Genomic DNA, 14,863 nt, shown 5'->3' with positions numbered 1-14,863 from the left:
CTGTTCATTCGAAAGGGATTCTGGTACTTGTAGTTTTTGTTGATACTGATAAAATCGCGTTTGTCCTCGTGTTTATTTTAATAAGATGTCCTATTTTAGATAACGCCCATTCTGTGCATGTCACACAAACGTGCAAATCCTCGATTCGCGCTTATAAAATGAATAAAGCGTCACTGAAAGCGTACAACCGCTCTCGGATGTAGTCACTCAGTCTTTCCGGTGTCGTGTTGGGCAGCATGGCGGCTGAAAGCGCTTCAATGACTGTCTGGCCAGAAATAGAAAAGGCAGAAAAAGAAAACAGGCGAGAGCTGGTGCTGCACGGCGCCGCAGTTGACAAGAAGATAGAAAGCAGTGGTGGTCTCCATCCCCGCCTCTACTCTCTATCCCCGCTGAACTACCTAGAGGTCAGTCAGTGTCCCAGTCTGCGCTCCATCCATGAGAACATCAGGGACCTGACTCATCTGCAGAGCCTGATTCTCTGTAGGAATAAAATCTCAGATGTGCCCAAAAGCATCGGCGAGCTGAAAGCGCTCAAAGTTCTGGACCTGTCAGTCAACGCCCTGCAGGATCTGCCAGAAGAGCTCTGTTCTCTGGGCGAGCTGACCACCCTCAATATCAGCTGTAACAACATTAAGGATTTGCCTAATGGACTGAGTCGGTGCACGAAGCTGTGCAGCATCAATGTGTCAAAAAATGCTCTGGAGCGTCTTCCAGAAGATCTCTGCTCCTCCTCGAACCTGGAGCTGCTCAACACTATCATTGCTTCTGAAAATGCAATAGAGCAGCTGAGCAGTGAGATACACAACCTGCCTGCTCTGAAGGTTGGTTGGTCATTGTTTATACCATGCAGTCATTCTTGAGGCATGCATTTAAGTCTTTTGTAGAGATGTATTTCCATCATTCTGGAAATCTATAAATGATATGTATTAACTGAGGTTGTTAATAGGACTCTATTCTCACCAATGCCAATGTCCAAAACTGCATATTTGCAGATGAACATGAACAAAATTTTATGAAATGCAAAATGTTGGACTAGATTCACTTGGTTTATAATTAAGATAAGATAGTCCTTTATTAGTCCCGCAGTGGGGACATTATGGAGAGTTGTAACATGTATTAAAGGTTTTTTTCACTTTTACTAATTTTCTTTTTATTAATTATGTAATACAGAGTTGCAGTTGCCCAAATATTCGGCAGATTGCTTAAAAAAGAGAAAAATGGAATTTATAGCTTATAACTTAATAGAAACCATCCTAAACTCTCCTCCTCTTAGATGTATTATGAACTGAATACATGCACTGCAGTTTGGTTGTTTGGTGACATTATTACAAAGTGAAGTAACACTTCTGAGACTTCTCACCTCTGTACATCTCAGTCTTTTTAATTCCTCTGTATTTTACTCTACCTTTTATAATGATTTATAATGACTTCATAGACTCCTATAACTGCTCTTTAGGTTTTGGACCTCTCCAGCAACAAACTCCAGGAGATCCCATTTGAGCTGGCCGACTGTCCCAAGCTGAAGGAGATCAACTTCAAAGGGAACAAATTGAAGGACAAGCGGCTGGAGAAGATGGTGAATGGCTGCCAGACCAAGTCAGTGCTGGACTACCTGAGAGTCGGGGGTCGAGGGAAAGGGAAGGGCAAGCAGGAGAGTGCTGAGAAAAGTGATGGGAATCGCAATGTTTCCAAGAAGAAGAACGCAAAGAAGAATAAAAAAGAGGAAGAAGAGGTGGATGAGTTGAAGCAGATGGTGGTCAGGATTCTGCACATGTCTGATTCCTCCACTGCGGTGACGGTAAAAGTTTCTCCGCTGGTGAAAGATGTGCGGCCATATATAGTGTGCTGCATCGTTAAGGGCATGAACCTGAATCCAGGAAGTTCGCTCAAGAGGTTCCTAACTGCTCAGGTAAAATAATCAATATAGATAGACTGGAAAAGTCCAATCTTATCTACATGGAAATTCTAAAATGCTAAATTATAAATTAAAGCTTAATTTATGAATACAATCACCTACAAACACCACATTTCTTACATCTTACTGGCCATAATAGATATGACCTCAAATCAATATCATGATTAATTGAACATTTTACTTTAAGCTGCTGAAATTGCTTAGTTAGCTCTGTGTTTTGAGTTCTCTGTGTTGCCTCCATGTCACAAACTACATGGGGAGGAGTCACATGACTTCACACAAGGTAAAGGGGAATTCATGAACACACAGTGGAGAATGTATTGCGGGGGGAAAAAATCGCCATGGGCAAGATTACATCAGTTAGAGGTTCTGAATGTCAGGTTTTAATACATTTTTTTGATTAATTAAATTAAAAGTTGTATGTTTAATTTTTTTACTCTGGTTTTCAATTTTAGATGTGGTGTTTGTAGGTTATTACTTTAGTAAATTAAACCACAATAGTCTTTATTTCTGTTGAAATGTTTTAGAATGTCACCAAGAGGTACTGTCTTCATCTGCACTTCATGGATCACTTTGGTTAAAATAAGGCCATGCACAAAAAGGTCATCCTGTGTTTGTTGTGGAGTGTCTGAGATCTGGTGTCTTGTCTGGAGTGTCTGATTTGTGGTCTTTTCTTCATTATTATTATTTTTTTTAGACCAAGCTTCATGATGACGTTTGTGGCAAAAGAACCACAGCTACCATCGCTACGCACGACCTGAGCTTACTGAAAGCCCCTCTACAGTATGATGCCAGACCACCTGATGTTCTCAGGGTATGGATCAATAAGTATCATGGTGTTTGTGTATGTGTCACATGTAAAAGGAAATGTGTCCTAGACCTTAGTCATTTGGCGTCTGTTTTGCTTATTACAAGAGAAATGGGGCAGTTTTTGGTAAAACCACACAAATCTCCTAAGCGGACCTCATGGGAAAAACACAATGTGTAGCAATTGTTTGCTAACTGTAGCCTAAACGGTCCTTCTTCGCTGGGCTGCCCAGTGATTGGTTACCCAGTAACGGATTGTGTAACCTTCCAATCAGAGCACACCCACTGCTTACATAACAGCCAGTAGGGGAGGTATTATGCATATTTCATGACATTTGGTCTGGCTGTTTTTATGAATGCAGTGGAATCTAGTTTCTAATCTGCTGGTTAAATGGTGTCACTTAGAAGACACATAATTCATGCTTTTAATAATGAATGAGTCGTGCTTTTGCTTTTTGTCATTTTTCATTGTGCAGAACATCCGTAGAGCACCTGTTTCTGTAGATCTATCAGTGGCTGAAGCTTTGTCGTGCTTGTTTGTTTCCTGAAACAGGTTCTCCACGTTTAATAGAGCCATCTCTTCATAATGCACAGTGTAGAGCTTCACAATATATATAAATATATAGGAAATGCATCCTCTAGCTGATCAAACATAAAGCACACTATTTTTACCATAGTTACTCTGCCTTTTATAGCATATACATATAAATTGAAGTCATCAGTGCGGTGTGGAATATTATCATTCTATTTTATTGTACATTTGTTAACATAAATGTAGTATGAGCTGAAGGTGACCAGGTGTAGTCTCTAGCAAATATTCACTGACCAGGAATGCAAATGTTCTGGCCCATCCTGAGATGGTCTGATAGCCTAGAGGTTAAGGGTCAGTTTGTGGGGGTCATAAAGATTGACCATCTGTTTAATGAATACACACAGTATGATCTCCCTCGGTGAGGCTGTAAACCACCAGAAGGTTGTCAGAAGTTAGCACCCTGAGTGTAGCAAATGCTCAGATTTTAGCAAATCAGATCTGTTAGCAGTTTTAATTAGGAACGGTCATCTCCAAATTCTGACTCGTCAAACATTGGCCTGGAAGTGTTTTCAGATGGTGTTTTCTATAGTGCAAAATGTTAAGTAAGGACAGTTCAGGGGAACTGTGGAGGTCAAAATACATTCCTGGAGACCAAGAAAGCTCTCTGAGAGAACAGCTTGGAAAAAAAAGTTTAGCTTAGTCAAAAGTGGTGGATTACTTGCACAGCATAATCTTCATGGAGGGAAACTTTAACCGTTATTTAAAGAATCTCTCAGACCTAGAGGCATTATGCTAAGACATGATTGGGGGTAGGGGCAACTACACTCATTGGAAGACTTTTAGCTGTTACCAAAGCTGTGGTTTCTGCCGAAAAGGGTGTTACTAGACTTTTAACCAGCATTTGCTTAAACTAAATTGTTTAATGTTTTGGGGGAAAAAAGACAAAATGAGTAATTTGTCCAGGGAAAGATTTGGGCACTCATAAGACTGTATTATTGTTAATTGTAACAGATTATTGCAGAAGGCTGCAACACTCAAATGAGCCCTTTAACAAACATATTTGTATTGTGTGCTGTCCTCAGATGTTTTTTGTGAATGTCTTGGGTGAATCAAAGAAAAAGAAATGTTAAGATATTCTGTCTCTGTGTGTATAGATAGTTCCTCTGGGCCGTAAGGAGATGAAGGCTGCTGACCTGCTAAGGCTGCTCCAGCATGAAGCTGATGAACAAAGGAAACAGAAGAAACGGCAGAATGTGTCTGGTCTCCACAAGTGAGTATTTCGGCTAACACTGGGTCTCAGACAGTGGCAGAAATCTCAAGCAATTCTTTTTAGTTTCTATGACCACAATTAGACGATGTGTATTGAGGAGAGTGTGTGATGTGGGCTGCAACTAAGAAACATTTCCATAATCAGTTAAGCAGTCCATTAGAGATCAGCCAATCAGTGTTTTTTGGGGCCGATGCCGATCGCCTTTCAGTACAAACGGCCGGTCGCTGATACCGATTAAGGGGCTGGATGCCACATTAACCTTTCCAGGCAAACTTGGAAAGGCATTCCTGTGCAGGGCCTCTGTAATGTTCCTGCTCTGTCTCTCAAGATGAAATGTACTTTACTTTTTCATAAATGTACTTTACTTTTTCACATTTCAAAACGAATTCCTGTGCAGAGCAGTACTTTGGAGCTCAAAGTGGAAAAGCCTGCTTATCTAGCGCTAAATCGTCCATTACTTTGGACGCAAATCCGTTGCCTATCCAACTCTTTATTAAATAAATGTGGTTAAATGTGTTCTGCACTGTTTGCTGGCCTGTGTAGTGGTGTTAGTTGTACAGTGTTCTATAACTCACTGTACTGGACTGAGTGATGTACTCTCAGTGTGTATCCGGTTAGTGGTATAAAAAGTATTTACTCTGCTTCCTCCACGAGACACGTTAGTTTAAAACATTCTACTGAGTTTGAGTCAGATAGAGAGCAGAGCTAGCACACGAAGCAGAGTACTACACAATCTTCAATGGTTGTCTACAGCCGATGCAAGCTCTGTAGTTCCATCTAGCAGTTGAACCAAGAACCACAGCAACCCTATGACTGAGCAGCCTCACACAGAGGTAGTCCTCAACTCGCAAATATGATTGGCTGTAAAGAGAAATATTGTATGTAGCCAATCTTTATTCTATTTATTTGTTTATTTTTTTGTACAATCCGTTGCAGTTCTGTAGGCACTGGAAGTGCTGTTTTGTTTAATTTGTTTAATTTCTTTAGCCAGCATAGTTTTACAGGTTTCCATTCACTTAGCTAAAACAGAGCCATGATGCACTATTATTCCTGTTTGACCTGGCTAAACTTGTGTATTTTGTGCTCACACATAACCTGCCTAATGAGTTCAGTTTTTACACAGGTTACAGGAAATTGCTGTTTTAGTGTGTTATAGATGGTTGTTAAAGTGAAGTGTTTCCGTCTGTTTAACTCTAACCTGCTAATCAATAACAAGATTTGGATAAGCATCACTTATTTTATGAGTTTGTTGTTGTAGCTTCCGTCATTTGTTTGGCTTTGATAAGAAAAGCTGATGTTGCTGCTGATAATTCAGGATGCGTTTCAATAGCTTCTTCTGGTCTCACAGGTACCTTCAGCTGCTGGATGGGAAAGATCATTACCCTTGCCTGGTGGATGCCGACGGTCATGTGATCTCATTCCCTCCGATTACAAACAGTGAGAGGACAAAGGTAATCTACAATAATTGTGTAATTACTAGAGTGGCGTTCCAGAACATTTGAACCCGCTGCTGACGGCAGTTCGGTTTCAGTGTGTTTAACTGTGCGTGACTGTTGAACACTCTCGTTTAGTGCTGCTGATGCTTGGAAAAGCTTTGCTCACTCAGTGGTTATGTGTTCTGGTCTGGACCATGACTATTTTTATACCTTTCCCAACTGTGACTGTTGATGATAATTCCATCTGCTTTATTTAATTCTGTTTTTAATCTTGTGTTTTGATGGTATGCTCATAACAGTTCAGTTCAATGTCTCTTTCTTTTATTTTAGGGGGAGAGGTTCTTTTTGGGGGCAATGCTTTTTACACTATTAAAATAGATGGATATTCTGAATTTGTTCCAGTAATAATGCGTAGCTTAATTATTTCAGATCTTTTTAATGTTTTCCATCTTTCCGTTGCTCTCTTGCTCTGTCCCTCTCCCTCCCTCCTAGATTAAAAAGAGCACACGTGAGCTGTTCCTAGAGGTCACAAGTTCCACGAGCCTACAGACCTGTAAGGATGTCATGGACATGCTAATCATAGTAAGTGTCACAAAGACGAGATTGATTGCAAAATGGTTTCTTTCTATTATTAAGCCAGATAATGGAAAATGACCAATAAATGATCGTACAGCATTAAATGCCTTGCATGTATAAACTAGATGAGATAGCATTGATGTGAAAATTTTGATGCATTTAGCAACAAGAGCGTTACTGAGGTCAGGATGTTTGATGATCACCACCGTCCCAAACTCCCCGACAAAATTAAGCACTCTGAGCTCACACAAATGGACAGTTTTATTTGTGTATTTGTTGACAAGATAATGGATACAGAACCGGCATCTGAAGGGAAAAGAAGCATGTACTTTCCAGCCTGGAGTGACAATAATAGAAACGCCATTCTTCCTATTACAAATCAGTGGAGTAGAAAAATGATGTGAAACTCAAAGATTGCTGCATAATGTTGATTTATTGCTGTTAATGTGAACATAGCCTTAAAAATAGTAACACTGGCTAAGCAATGTGAGGTGAGCATGCTGGGAAGTTTTCTTTAATTCCCTGCAGTGAAACTGAGTCCCTTTTACAGTATTAATTGTCAGTGAAGCTAAAATGTGGAGAGTGAGGGATCTGTTTCTAGGTCTCGTGCTCTTTTCATGGCCAAGCCTTAGCCTGCCTGTACACTAGTGGAAGGAATGAGCTCATCTTTCTCCAGCAGCAATGCATACACACACACACATACATACACTTGTGCACACACTAAAACAGAGTGTACTGTGTCACGGAAGCACCACACAATACAGCTGCAATTGTAACGCTTCAGACGCACACAAAGTGTGTTCTCTCAGGTGTGTTATATCAGACATGCATGTATTCATTCCATCTGCCTCATCAGTCTTGCATCACGTTTGCTGCTGTAGGATCGGCTACTTCTGCTTATTATCGAGTCTCTCTGATGCTTTTAGTCAATGTCATTTTCAGTAATTGGAAAACTGATGAGCTGAAACAAGAGATGGAAGCTAGAACATTTGGGTTTGTATAGGTGGCGTGTGATTCCTGATCTGATAGCAACTGAAACGTCTGTCCTACATTCTTATGTTAGGCTTTTACGTCAGCGCCAATTCCTACTGAATATTTAACCGTCTGCAAAATGTGATCTGGACATTCTGGATAATGGACCTTTCAATACCATTAAGTCTAAGCCCAGCCTGTGGTCCAGTTGTTCATATAGACAATGTAAGAATTAAGCCTTTTCAGGAGAAAAGGATTCCTAACTTTTAGGCGCATACTATAAATAAATGTTATTTAGTCTCAGCAGTAAGAGTTCCTTGCTTATAAATACTCCATATCACATTAGAACAAATGCAGGTAAACACAAATTCTATAAAAGGTACTACGAATTTCTCATGCTGAAGAAAGTAGTAGTAGTAGACCTTGTGAGATCATTTGGAGAACAAAACTTGGTTCCAGCACGGTTTTACTAAACCAGGTGTTTAATGATGACTATAAATAATACTGGACTTCCATGGAGAGAGATGTTTTGATAAACACAGTGATGTAAAACCACTACTTTTTGCAGGAATGTGGTTATTAGTTATTTTGAAATAGTTTAAAAGTGTTTTACTGAGTAAACAAACTGCCCAGATAAGAAGCTTTTTCACACTGATTTTCACATATACTTAAGTCTTCTGCATCGTACTGTATATCTGATAGTGGCAATATGCAGCTCTTATAATTGATAGTGTAACAAGGTTTAACTGTTTTCCCTTTATTTCTCAATATGACTTTTTATTTTGCCTAATAAATTTAACTGAGAATCAATGAAGGATTCAGTAAAGCACCAGGTAATTTCTTAAAGATCTGATAAACAAACCACAATTAGTTCTTTGTAGTTCTGTTTCTGACTGTGCCTTTTGTCTGTCTTTAAGAAAATGGCAGAGCTGAATAAGTTTACCTTTGACCACAAAGAGGAGGCTGGCTCAGACGGGGAGGCTGATCCAACCTCTGACCCCTCGGTGGACAATTCAACCTCGCATGAGTTGACTGTAGTGCAAGTGAGGGTGGTGGATGACGAAGGCAATCTGAAGGTGGTGTACCCATCCAAAACTGACCTGACATCTGATATCAGCCATTTAAACATCATACGGTAACTAAGTTTAACAAGAATGCAGTGTCAAACTTATAGACATGCCATATATATATATATATATATATATATATATATATATATATATATATATATATATATATATATATATATATATATATGCTTAAACGGTTTGCTGTCAATAACTTGCTGTTTCTAACCTTGGTTAAATTGTGCATTGACAACAGGTCCTGCATATGGTTTATATACAGGGTTTAACAATACCATTAAACTATGTTTCATTTTTATGATGATCTGAAATCTATTATTCTTTAATGATAGCATTCAGACTGTTCAATACAAACATGAAAATGTAACAACTGTGTGTAAGCACTCACATTAGGGTATTTTCTAAAAGTATTGTTCAGCACTTATTCTCTATCAATTAAAATAAATGAGATTTTGAACACATTATTGTTTTTGTCTTTTTCTGTGGCTTTCCTAACACTATGCTCCCAAATCCTTTTGTCAATTACCAATGTAAAATTATGATTGTTAAGAACATAAACGTTGAGTGGATAGATGTCCTTAGATTGTATACCAATGCAAGGTTTATATCACTTTAGACCAGTTAGAATTTATTTTTTTTGTAGAATTGTTCAAATTCATTCAAATTCAATCTGGAGTCAAAGAATAAGGTGTTCTTGTATTTTAGGTAAATATCTAAAGCTAGAAAAAATTCGTACACATAACAATTTCTGTTGAAGATCACATTTCATTGACCTCACAAAGCTGTATAGAGAGGCTGACTTGACCATTTGTAAGTTTACTGCAGAATAACACTGGATGCTCTTCAGGAACATCTCCAGGATCAGAGCCTTCTTTTCAAATCAGCTAAATCGTCTGAACAATTGAACTTTGTTTTGTCTGTTGGAGGTGGATCACTGTGCGGCATGTGTTTGTTTGGGGATCTGTGGGTTGTTGTGAAAGCAGCGGGTTCGGTTACAGATCAGATGACCAGCGGCCAGAGGGAATGTGAAGCCGAGGAGTCTCAGAGACTGAGCTCCACTGTCCTGAGATATAAAAGATGAGCAAGCGAGATCCAGTCAGAATCTCTGAATGCTTTCAGCATGCCACCAAACACTTGCGTCTCTAATATAAGCTAGCTATGAGAACCATTCAACGGGCTAATCAGAACAAGGAAGCCTTGGACAGAAAGAGAGGATGTTGGAGCAGACTTGAGGAATATGCAAAAGTCCAGGACGATCATTTCAAGCTGCTGGACTGCCCAAAGGCTACTGGCTCTTGTGGGCCCCTTACTTCAATTCCATTGAATGGATCTCATCAAGCATTGGAGAAACGAGCCAGCAACAATTCCGATTTCATCCTCAGATCTCGACAGGTGGTGTTGCAGGCCGGTCTGTTGGATAAAGCCAAGGATGGTAATGGCAGAATCTTGTCCAAGAGCAACTCATTGCCTCCGATATATGATTCAAGAGTGACCTCCAAGCATGGTCCGAAGACTTGGGTGCCAAGTCGGCTGGTGGAACGTAAGCCACAGCAAATGGGTAAGAGGGCCAATATCTCAACGGTTAGTTTAAGAAGTGACAGGGCTTTCACATGGAGACAAAGGGAGAGTGCTCAGTTGGATAATAAAGTGGGCCTGATCTGTGGCAGCCTGGCTACATTGATAATCACACAGCATGCTCCAGATGCTGGAGTCAAAACACTGAGTCGGTTGGCAGTTGACCAGTCCAGCAAGACTTTAGGTTTAGAGGAGAATAACCTGAATGCAAAGGACAGTGGGGTCATAACGGAAGGAATGAAAGACTCTGGTAGCGTCTGCAAGACCAAACAGCGTAGTCAGGCACCCTCAGACTCTGCCATCGAGACAGAAACTCACAGCTCGCATAGGAACAAGACCGGACAGGAGGAAAGAACCACAGTGCCAGACGATCAAGAAAAGGAGTATTACACCAGGCAAAGGATTGTTGAGTGGATCATCGGCGTGAATGCAAGCCTGTTCTCCCCATCAAAAGATGACTTGAATAAAGTGCTGCTCAAAGAGGAAGATGTGGACACTATTAAGATTGTTTATGGCCAAGACTGAGGTGTACTTCTTTGTTTCTGCAAATGGACGTTTACAAGTGCAGTAATACATGTACCAAATTACATTTGTTAGACATTTGATCATAATAATGTCAAATGTATTAGTTTCTCTGTGAAATTAAAGCATCTCAAAATGTAAAATTTAAAAAAAGTGCATTTATTTTACAAACTCCACTGGAGAAAATGTGAATTTACATGTTGGCTGAGATCAAACATTAGTTATGTTACACCACATTAAATTAAGTTTTATTTCAAAAATCGAATACATTAACAATCTTATACAGAGGAAACAGACTATTAAGCATGTTTACATTCTGATAATACTGGTCAATTCTGAAATTTTAAGAGAAATGTGTACGCATTAAAAAAAAAGACATTCATAGTTTATTCAGTCGTTAATCATTCAAATGTTTTTCAAATGCAATCATTAAAAGTCCTTTTGGGGAGTGGTGTCAGCATTTGTGGACATAGTATCCAGTGATGTATCCGAGGATGTACATGGCCGACATTACAGCTAGGGAGCCTGCCACTCTTACAGCGATGCCCAGCTGCCCCGTGCACAGCTTGTTATAGATCCTAGGAGGTAAAACCACCATCAACAACACATATGGATAAGTGGATGGGTATCACAAGTATACACTGCAGTTAATCATTTGTGTCACAAGGTCACGAGCGATCAGTTTTTGATCAGTAATGGTATAATAGGCTACACAATTATATTTTACTGTTACCATGCAGAAATTGGACAGCTCTTATCAGCTGATATGAAATTAGACTTTGATATTATCACAATGACAATATTGTATGACCGTGATAATAAGACATTAAAAAGCACCTGTAATATGTTAGGTATCATATTTTTGATGGTTTTAAAACTCAACGCTTGCGTGTCTGAATGACAATTTAAATATGCAAACAAGATATAAAACATGATTAGCTTAACAGCCCCTATTAATTTATGATCTAAAATGAATGATTATAACTTCCATGTATTTTAGACCTTTAAAGGAAGGTTAAAATAGAGATGCAACAACGGACAAGGCTATTTTAAAGACAATTGAATTATACCAATCCATTAATCAGTCAATCACACAGACGTTTTCCTGAATGTATGTTGGATCAGCATCCTTTGATAAAGAATATGAAAACTGATAGATGCAATCATTGCTGAAAATCTCCAGAAGAATGCAAGAACATGCCAATTCTGCTTTCCTTTAGGAGCTTTGGGCAGTGTAGTGCAGTAAGAAGCAGATTTGTTGATAAGGAATCATTTGATTGATTTAAAAATAGTGAAGCACACATAATGAAATGGTGTTCTTCACAAATCTTGTCACTAATCACAGTGATCAGATTACAGCAACTTCACAGGCTTGCAAAGGCAAGGTCTTTTGATCATACATGAACTATAGAACTGCTTGAGCTAGATGAAGTATTGCAACTGTTAACTGGTATTAGTCACTTCCTACTGTTTCTATGTTTAAGTACTGACAACGCTTTAAACTGACCTACTTTTAGGAATGGTTTTCTACAGATATGTCAGTAGGTTAAATAGTCAGCAGTTTTTTCTTACATTAGTTTCTCTAGTATAATCCAAACACAACTACATAATAGGGCCTAAAGCAGCCATACTATACAAAATAAGAACACAGGGCACCGGAAATATCTTCATAGACAAAAGAACTCACCCATTCAGACTGGTCCGAGAAGCCTCTACATTGAGGTTAATGTTGTCTTCGTTCCAGCGGTTGTACTGTACGTTGGCTTCACCAGACTCCATCTCCTACTCCCTTTTTGGTGTTAGTATGGTGACGACTGCAAAAAAAATACACCTATAAAGCCTATTCAGGGCAGAGCCTTCACCATTACAAGCTTACATTTGTAGACTAGCATTCACAACAGCGCACTGTGACTAAAGCTGGGTAAGTAGAACTATTGAGCAAGTTCAGGCAGTCTGTCCCTGGCTAGAGTCCAGATCAGCATGTCAGGTCATGACTCTAAACTTACCTCAGCTGTTTCACACATGGACACTATACCTACTACCTCTGGAGTTTTCTTTCTTTAGTACTCCAAGGTACTCCAAAGGTACTGGGGCTGATTAATTGTTAACTATATGCAACCTTCAACTTTACCTCAACCAACCAGTGATCACTCTTTCCACAATCAGTTCTCAAAGCAGACAGCAATCCTTATTCATTTATTGATTTTGCAGTTTGCACAACAGTGTCTTACAAGCCATTTCAATCAAACTGGTGCTTCATTCAAGTTGTACTTACCTGAATCACTTCCACACTGAGGGCTGGATTATCTGGCCATGGCTGCTCTATCTAGCTCTGCTTATATACCGTTGCTTAAGATTTGGAGGTCCGTGAGTTCACTGAGCTGGACTTTTAGTGCCATCATAAAGCACATAGGGATCCGGTTATTTCTGCCGCCTGGAGATAATCGGGCCAAGATCCGCTTCATGTAAAGTTAAGAATTTGCTGATGCACAAATATTTCAGGAAAAGATCCTGTCATTATCTGTCCTTGTGAATTTCCAATTCCGGCCATTACCTGTTCTTGTGGATATCTTCCAAGCTGAGTATAACCAGTCACCAAACCGTGCAGATGCCTTCACTACCATAACGTTATGAAAGGAAACAGAAATGTAGGAATGTTAATGTTAATGTTAGGAATGTTCATGGAGCTAAATGTTAATGGCTAAACTGTAATATGAGAAAATATAGCACATATGTAAAAGCATTAACTTTTTACTTGAGTACATTAGTACTGAGTAGCTAAATGTAACTAGTTAGTACCACCCTAACTCACGTATAGTTGTGTTTTTACAACAGAAGGATGCTGGAAAGATAAATGGAACATTTGCATGTTTCTCCATAAGGCAAATTCCTAACTTTCCAAAAAAAAATAAATAAATAAATACAACAAGAATGCAATGAATAATATCCAGCCAGGCAGAGTGCAGACAGGTTGTGTCTATCACAAGCTGCATTTGTCAGTGATGCTGTTGTGTAGCGCCCAGCTTTTTGGCCTATAATAAAAAGCTAAAGTATATGAAATTAAACCTATATATATATTCTCAAAGCGCTAGGGCTGCTTTGCTGGGATCTACCGGGTTGTTAACTTACTTATTCTTGCAACTGTAGACTAGCGCATGATGCTTCCACCACCATGCTTCACAGTTGGGATGGGGTTTTGGTGTTCATGTGCTATGTTCTTTTTCCTGGCCTTTTTTTTTTTGTTAATATCACTGCAAATACAATCACATTTTGGATGAACATGAATGTTCCTTTATGTTCAACCTGCAGCAGTTTAGCTATCCACTGTGGTTGGAATGATTTGCTCAAGAGGTTTCAAGTAGGCCTTGTTCAAGTTGAAGGATCGTGGCAATGTGTGCGTGGGAGGGTGGAAGGGAGTTAAATACATTTCTAACTATGCAGCTGTGACCATGCACACTGATGTATAAACATTAACTAATTTCACAACATTAATTAATAGCCTTAATAACCTATATTTGTCAAAATGATCTTCTATATATTTAATAAATAAGATAAGATAAGATAAGATAAGATAGTCCTTTATTAGTCCCGCAGTGGGGAAATTCACAAATATTATAAAAATATTAAACAAAATAGTAATTTGCCATAAATTTGCCACTATTTCACCAGACATTGTTCAGTCCTCCTGGTGTGTCTGACAGGCTATAACCTGTGATTGATTAGATTTGATTATTGATTTAAAGCTCTGTGCCTTTAGATCTTATTTGGTCCACTTCGTTTCAGTGAGACAAAACCATAGGAATTACATTATAACTGATATGAGAAATAGTTTGACCAATGGCTGTATGGGAGACTTAAAGAGACGTGTTTCTGTAAATATCTGTACACAGGTTGTAGAAACAAACGCTGGTGTAAAACCAGTGTAAAACTGGACTGGAGTTTAGCTCCACCCAGTCAGGTTGATGGTATGAGGAATGTTTCAGCTTGTTGGGAAATTGTTGCTTGTTTTTTTTTTATATATAAAATTACACAAAACAGTGCTGTCAGAGAATTTAACGTTTTAATTTGATCAACCTTTTTATTTAAGAATTTAAAGAGAGTCCAGCTGCATTACTGGTGTCGCTGGTTTGCTCCAGTCCACAGGCGGCAGCAGTGCTGTTTCTGTCAGCCAGG

The 14,863-nt window shown here is 39.1% G+C and overlaps 2 protein-coding genes across 2 annotated transcripts; one reads left to right on the top strand and one right to left on the bottom strand.

Annotated features, from left to right (window-relative positions):
* The first annotated feature begins 230 nt into the window (after positions 1 to 230).
* lrrc47 (leucine rich repeat containing 47) lies at positions 231 to 9,052 on the top strand. Its single transcript, XM_072680845.1, has 7 exons — positions 231 to 821; positions 1,457 to 1,909; positions 2,613 to 2,729; positions 4,409 to 4,524; positions 5,873 to 5,975; positions 6,453 to 6,542; positions 8,426 to 9,052. The coding sequence occupies exons 1-7, from the start codon at positions 237 to 239 to the stop codon at positions 8,645 to 8,647; spliced, it is 1,686 nt and encodes a 561-aa protein (XP_072536946.1). The 5' UTR covers positions 231 to 236; the 3' UTR covers positions 8,648 to 9,052.
* Positions 9,053 to 11,002: 1,950 nt separating this feature from the next.
* On the bottom strand, positions 11,003 to 13,257 carry smim1 (small integral membrane protein 1). Its single transcript, XM_072680844.1, has 3 exons — positions 13,245 to 13,257; positions 12,378 to 12,504; positions 11,003 to 11,268 (listed from the first exon to the last, which is right to left on the bottom strand). The coding sequence occupies exons 2-3, from the start codon at positions 12,467 to 12,469 to the stop codon at positions 11,145 to 11,147; spliced, it is 216 nt and encodes a 71-aa protein (XP_072536945.1). The 5' UTR covers positions 12,470 to 12,504; positions 13,245 to 13,257; the 3' UTR covers positions 11,003 to 11,144.
* Between the last annotated feature and the right edge of the window lie 1,606 nt (positions 13,258 to 14,863).

Source organism: Salminus brasiliensis, chromosome 6 (genome assembly GCF_030463535.1).
Source record: "Salminus brasiliensis chromosome 6, fSalBra1.hap2, whole genome shotgun sequence".
Lineage (NCBI taxonomy): Eukaryota > Metazoa > Chordata > Actinopteri > Characiformes > Bryconidae > Salminus > Salminus brasiliensis.
Note: the sequence above shows the minus strand (reverse complement) of the source record. Positions and strands in the feature narration are given on the sequence as shown.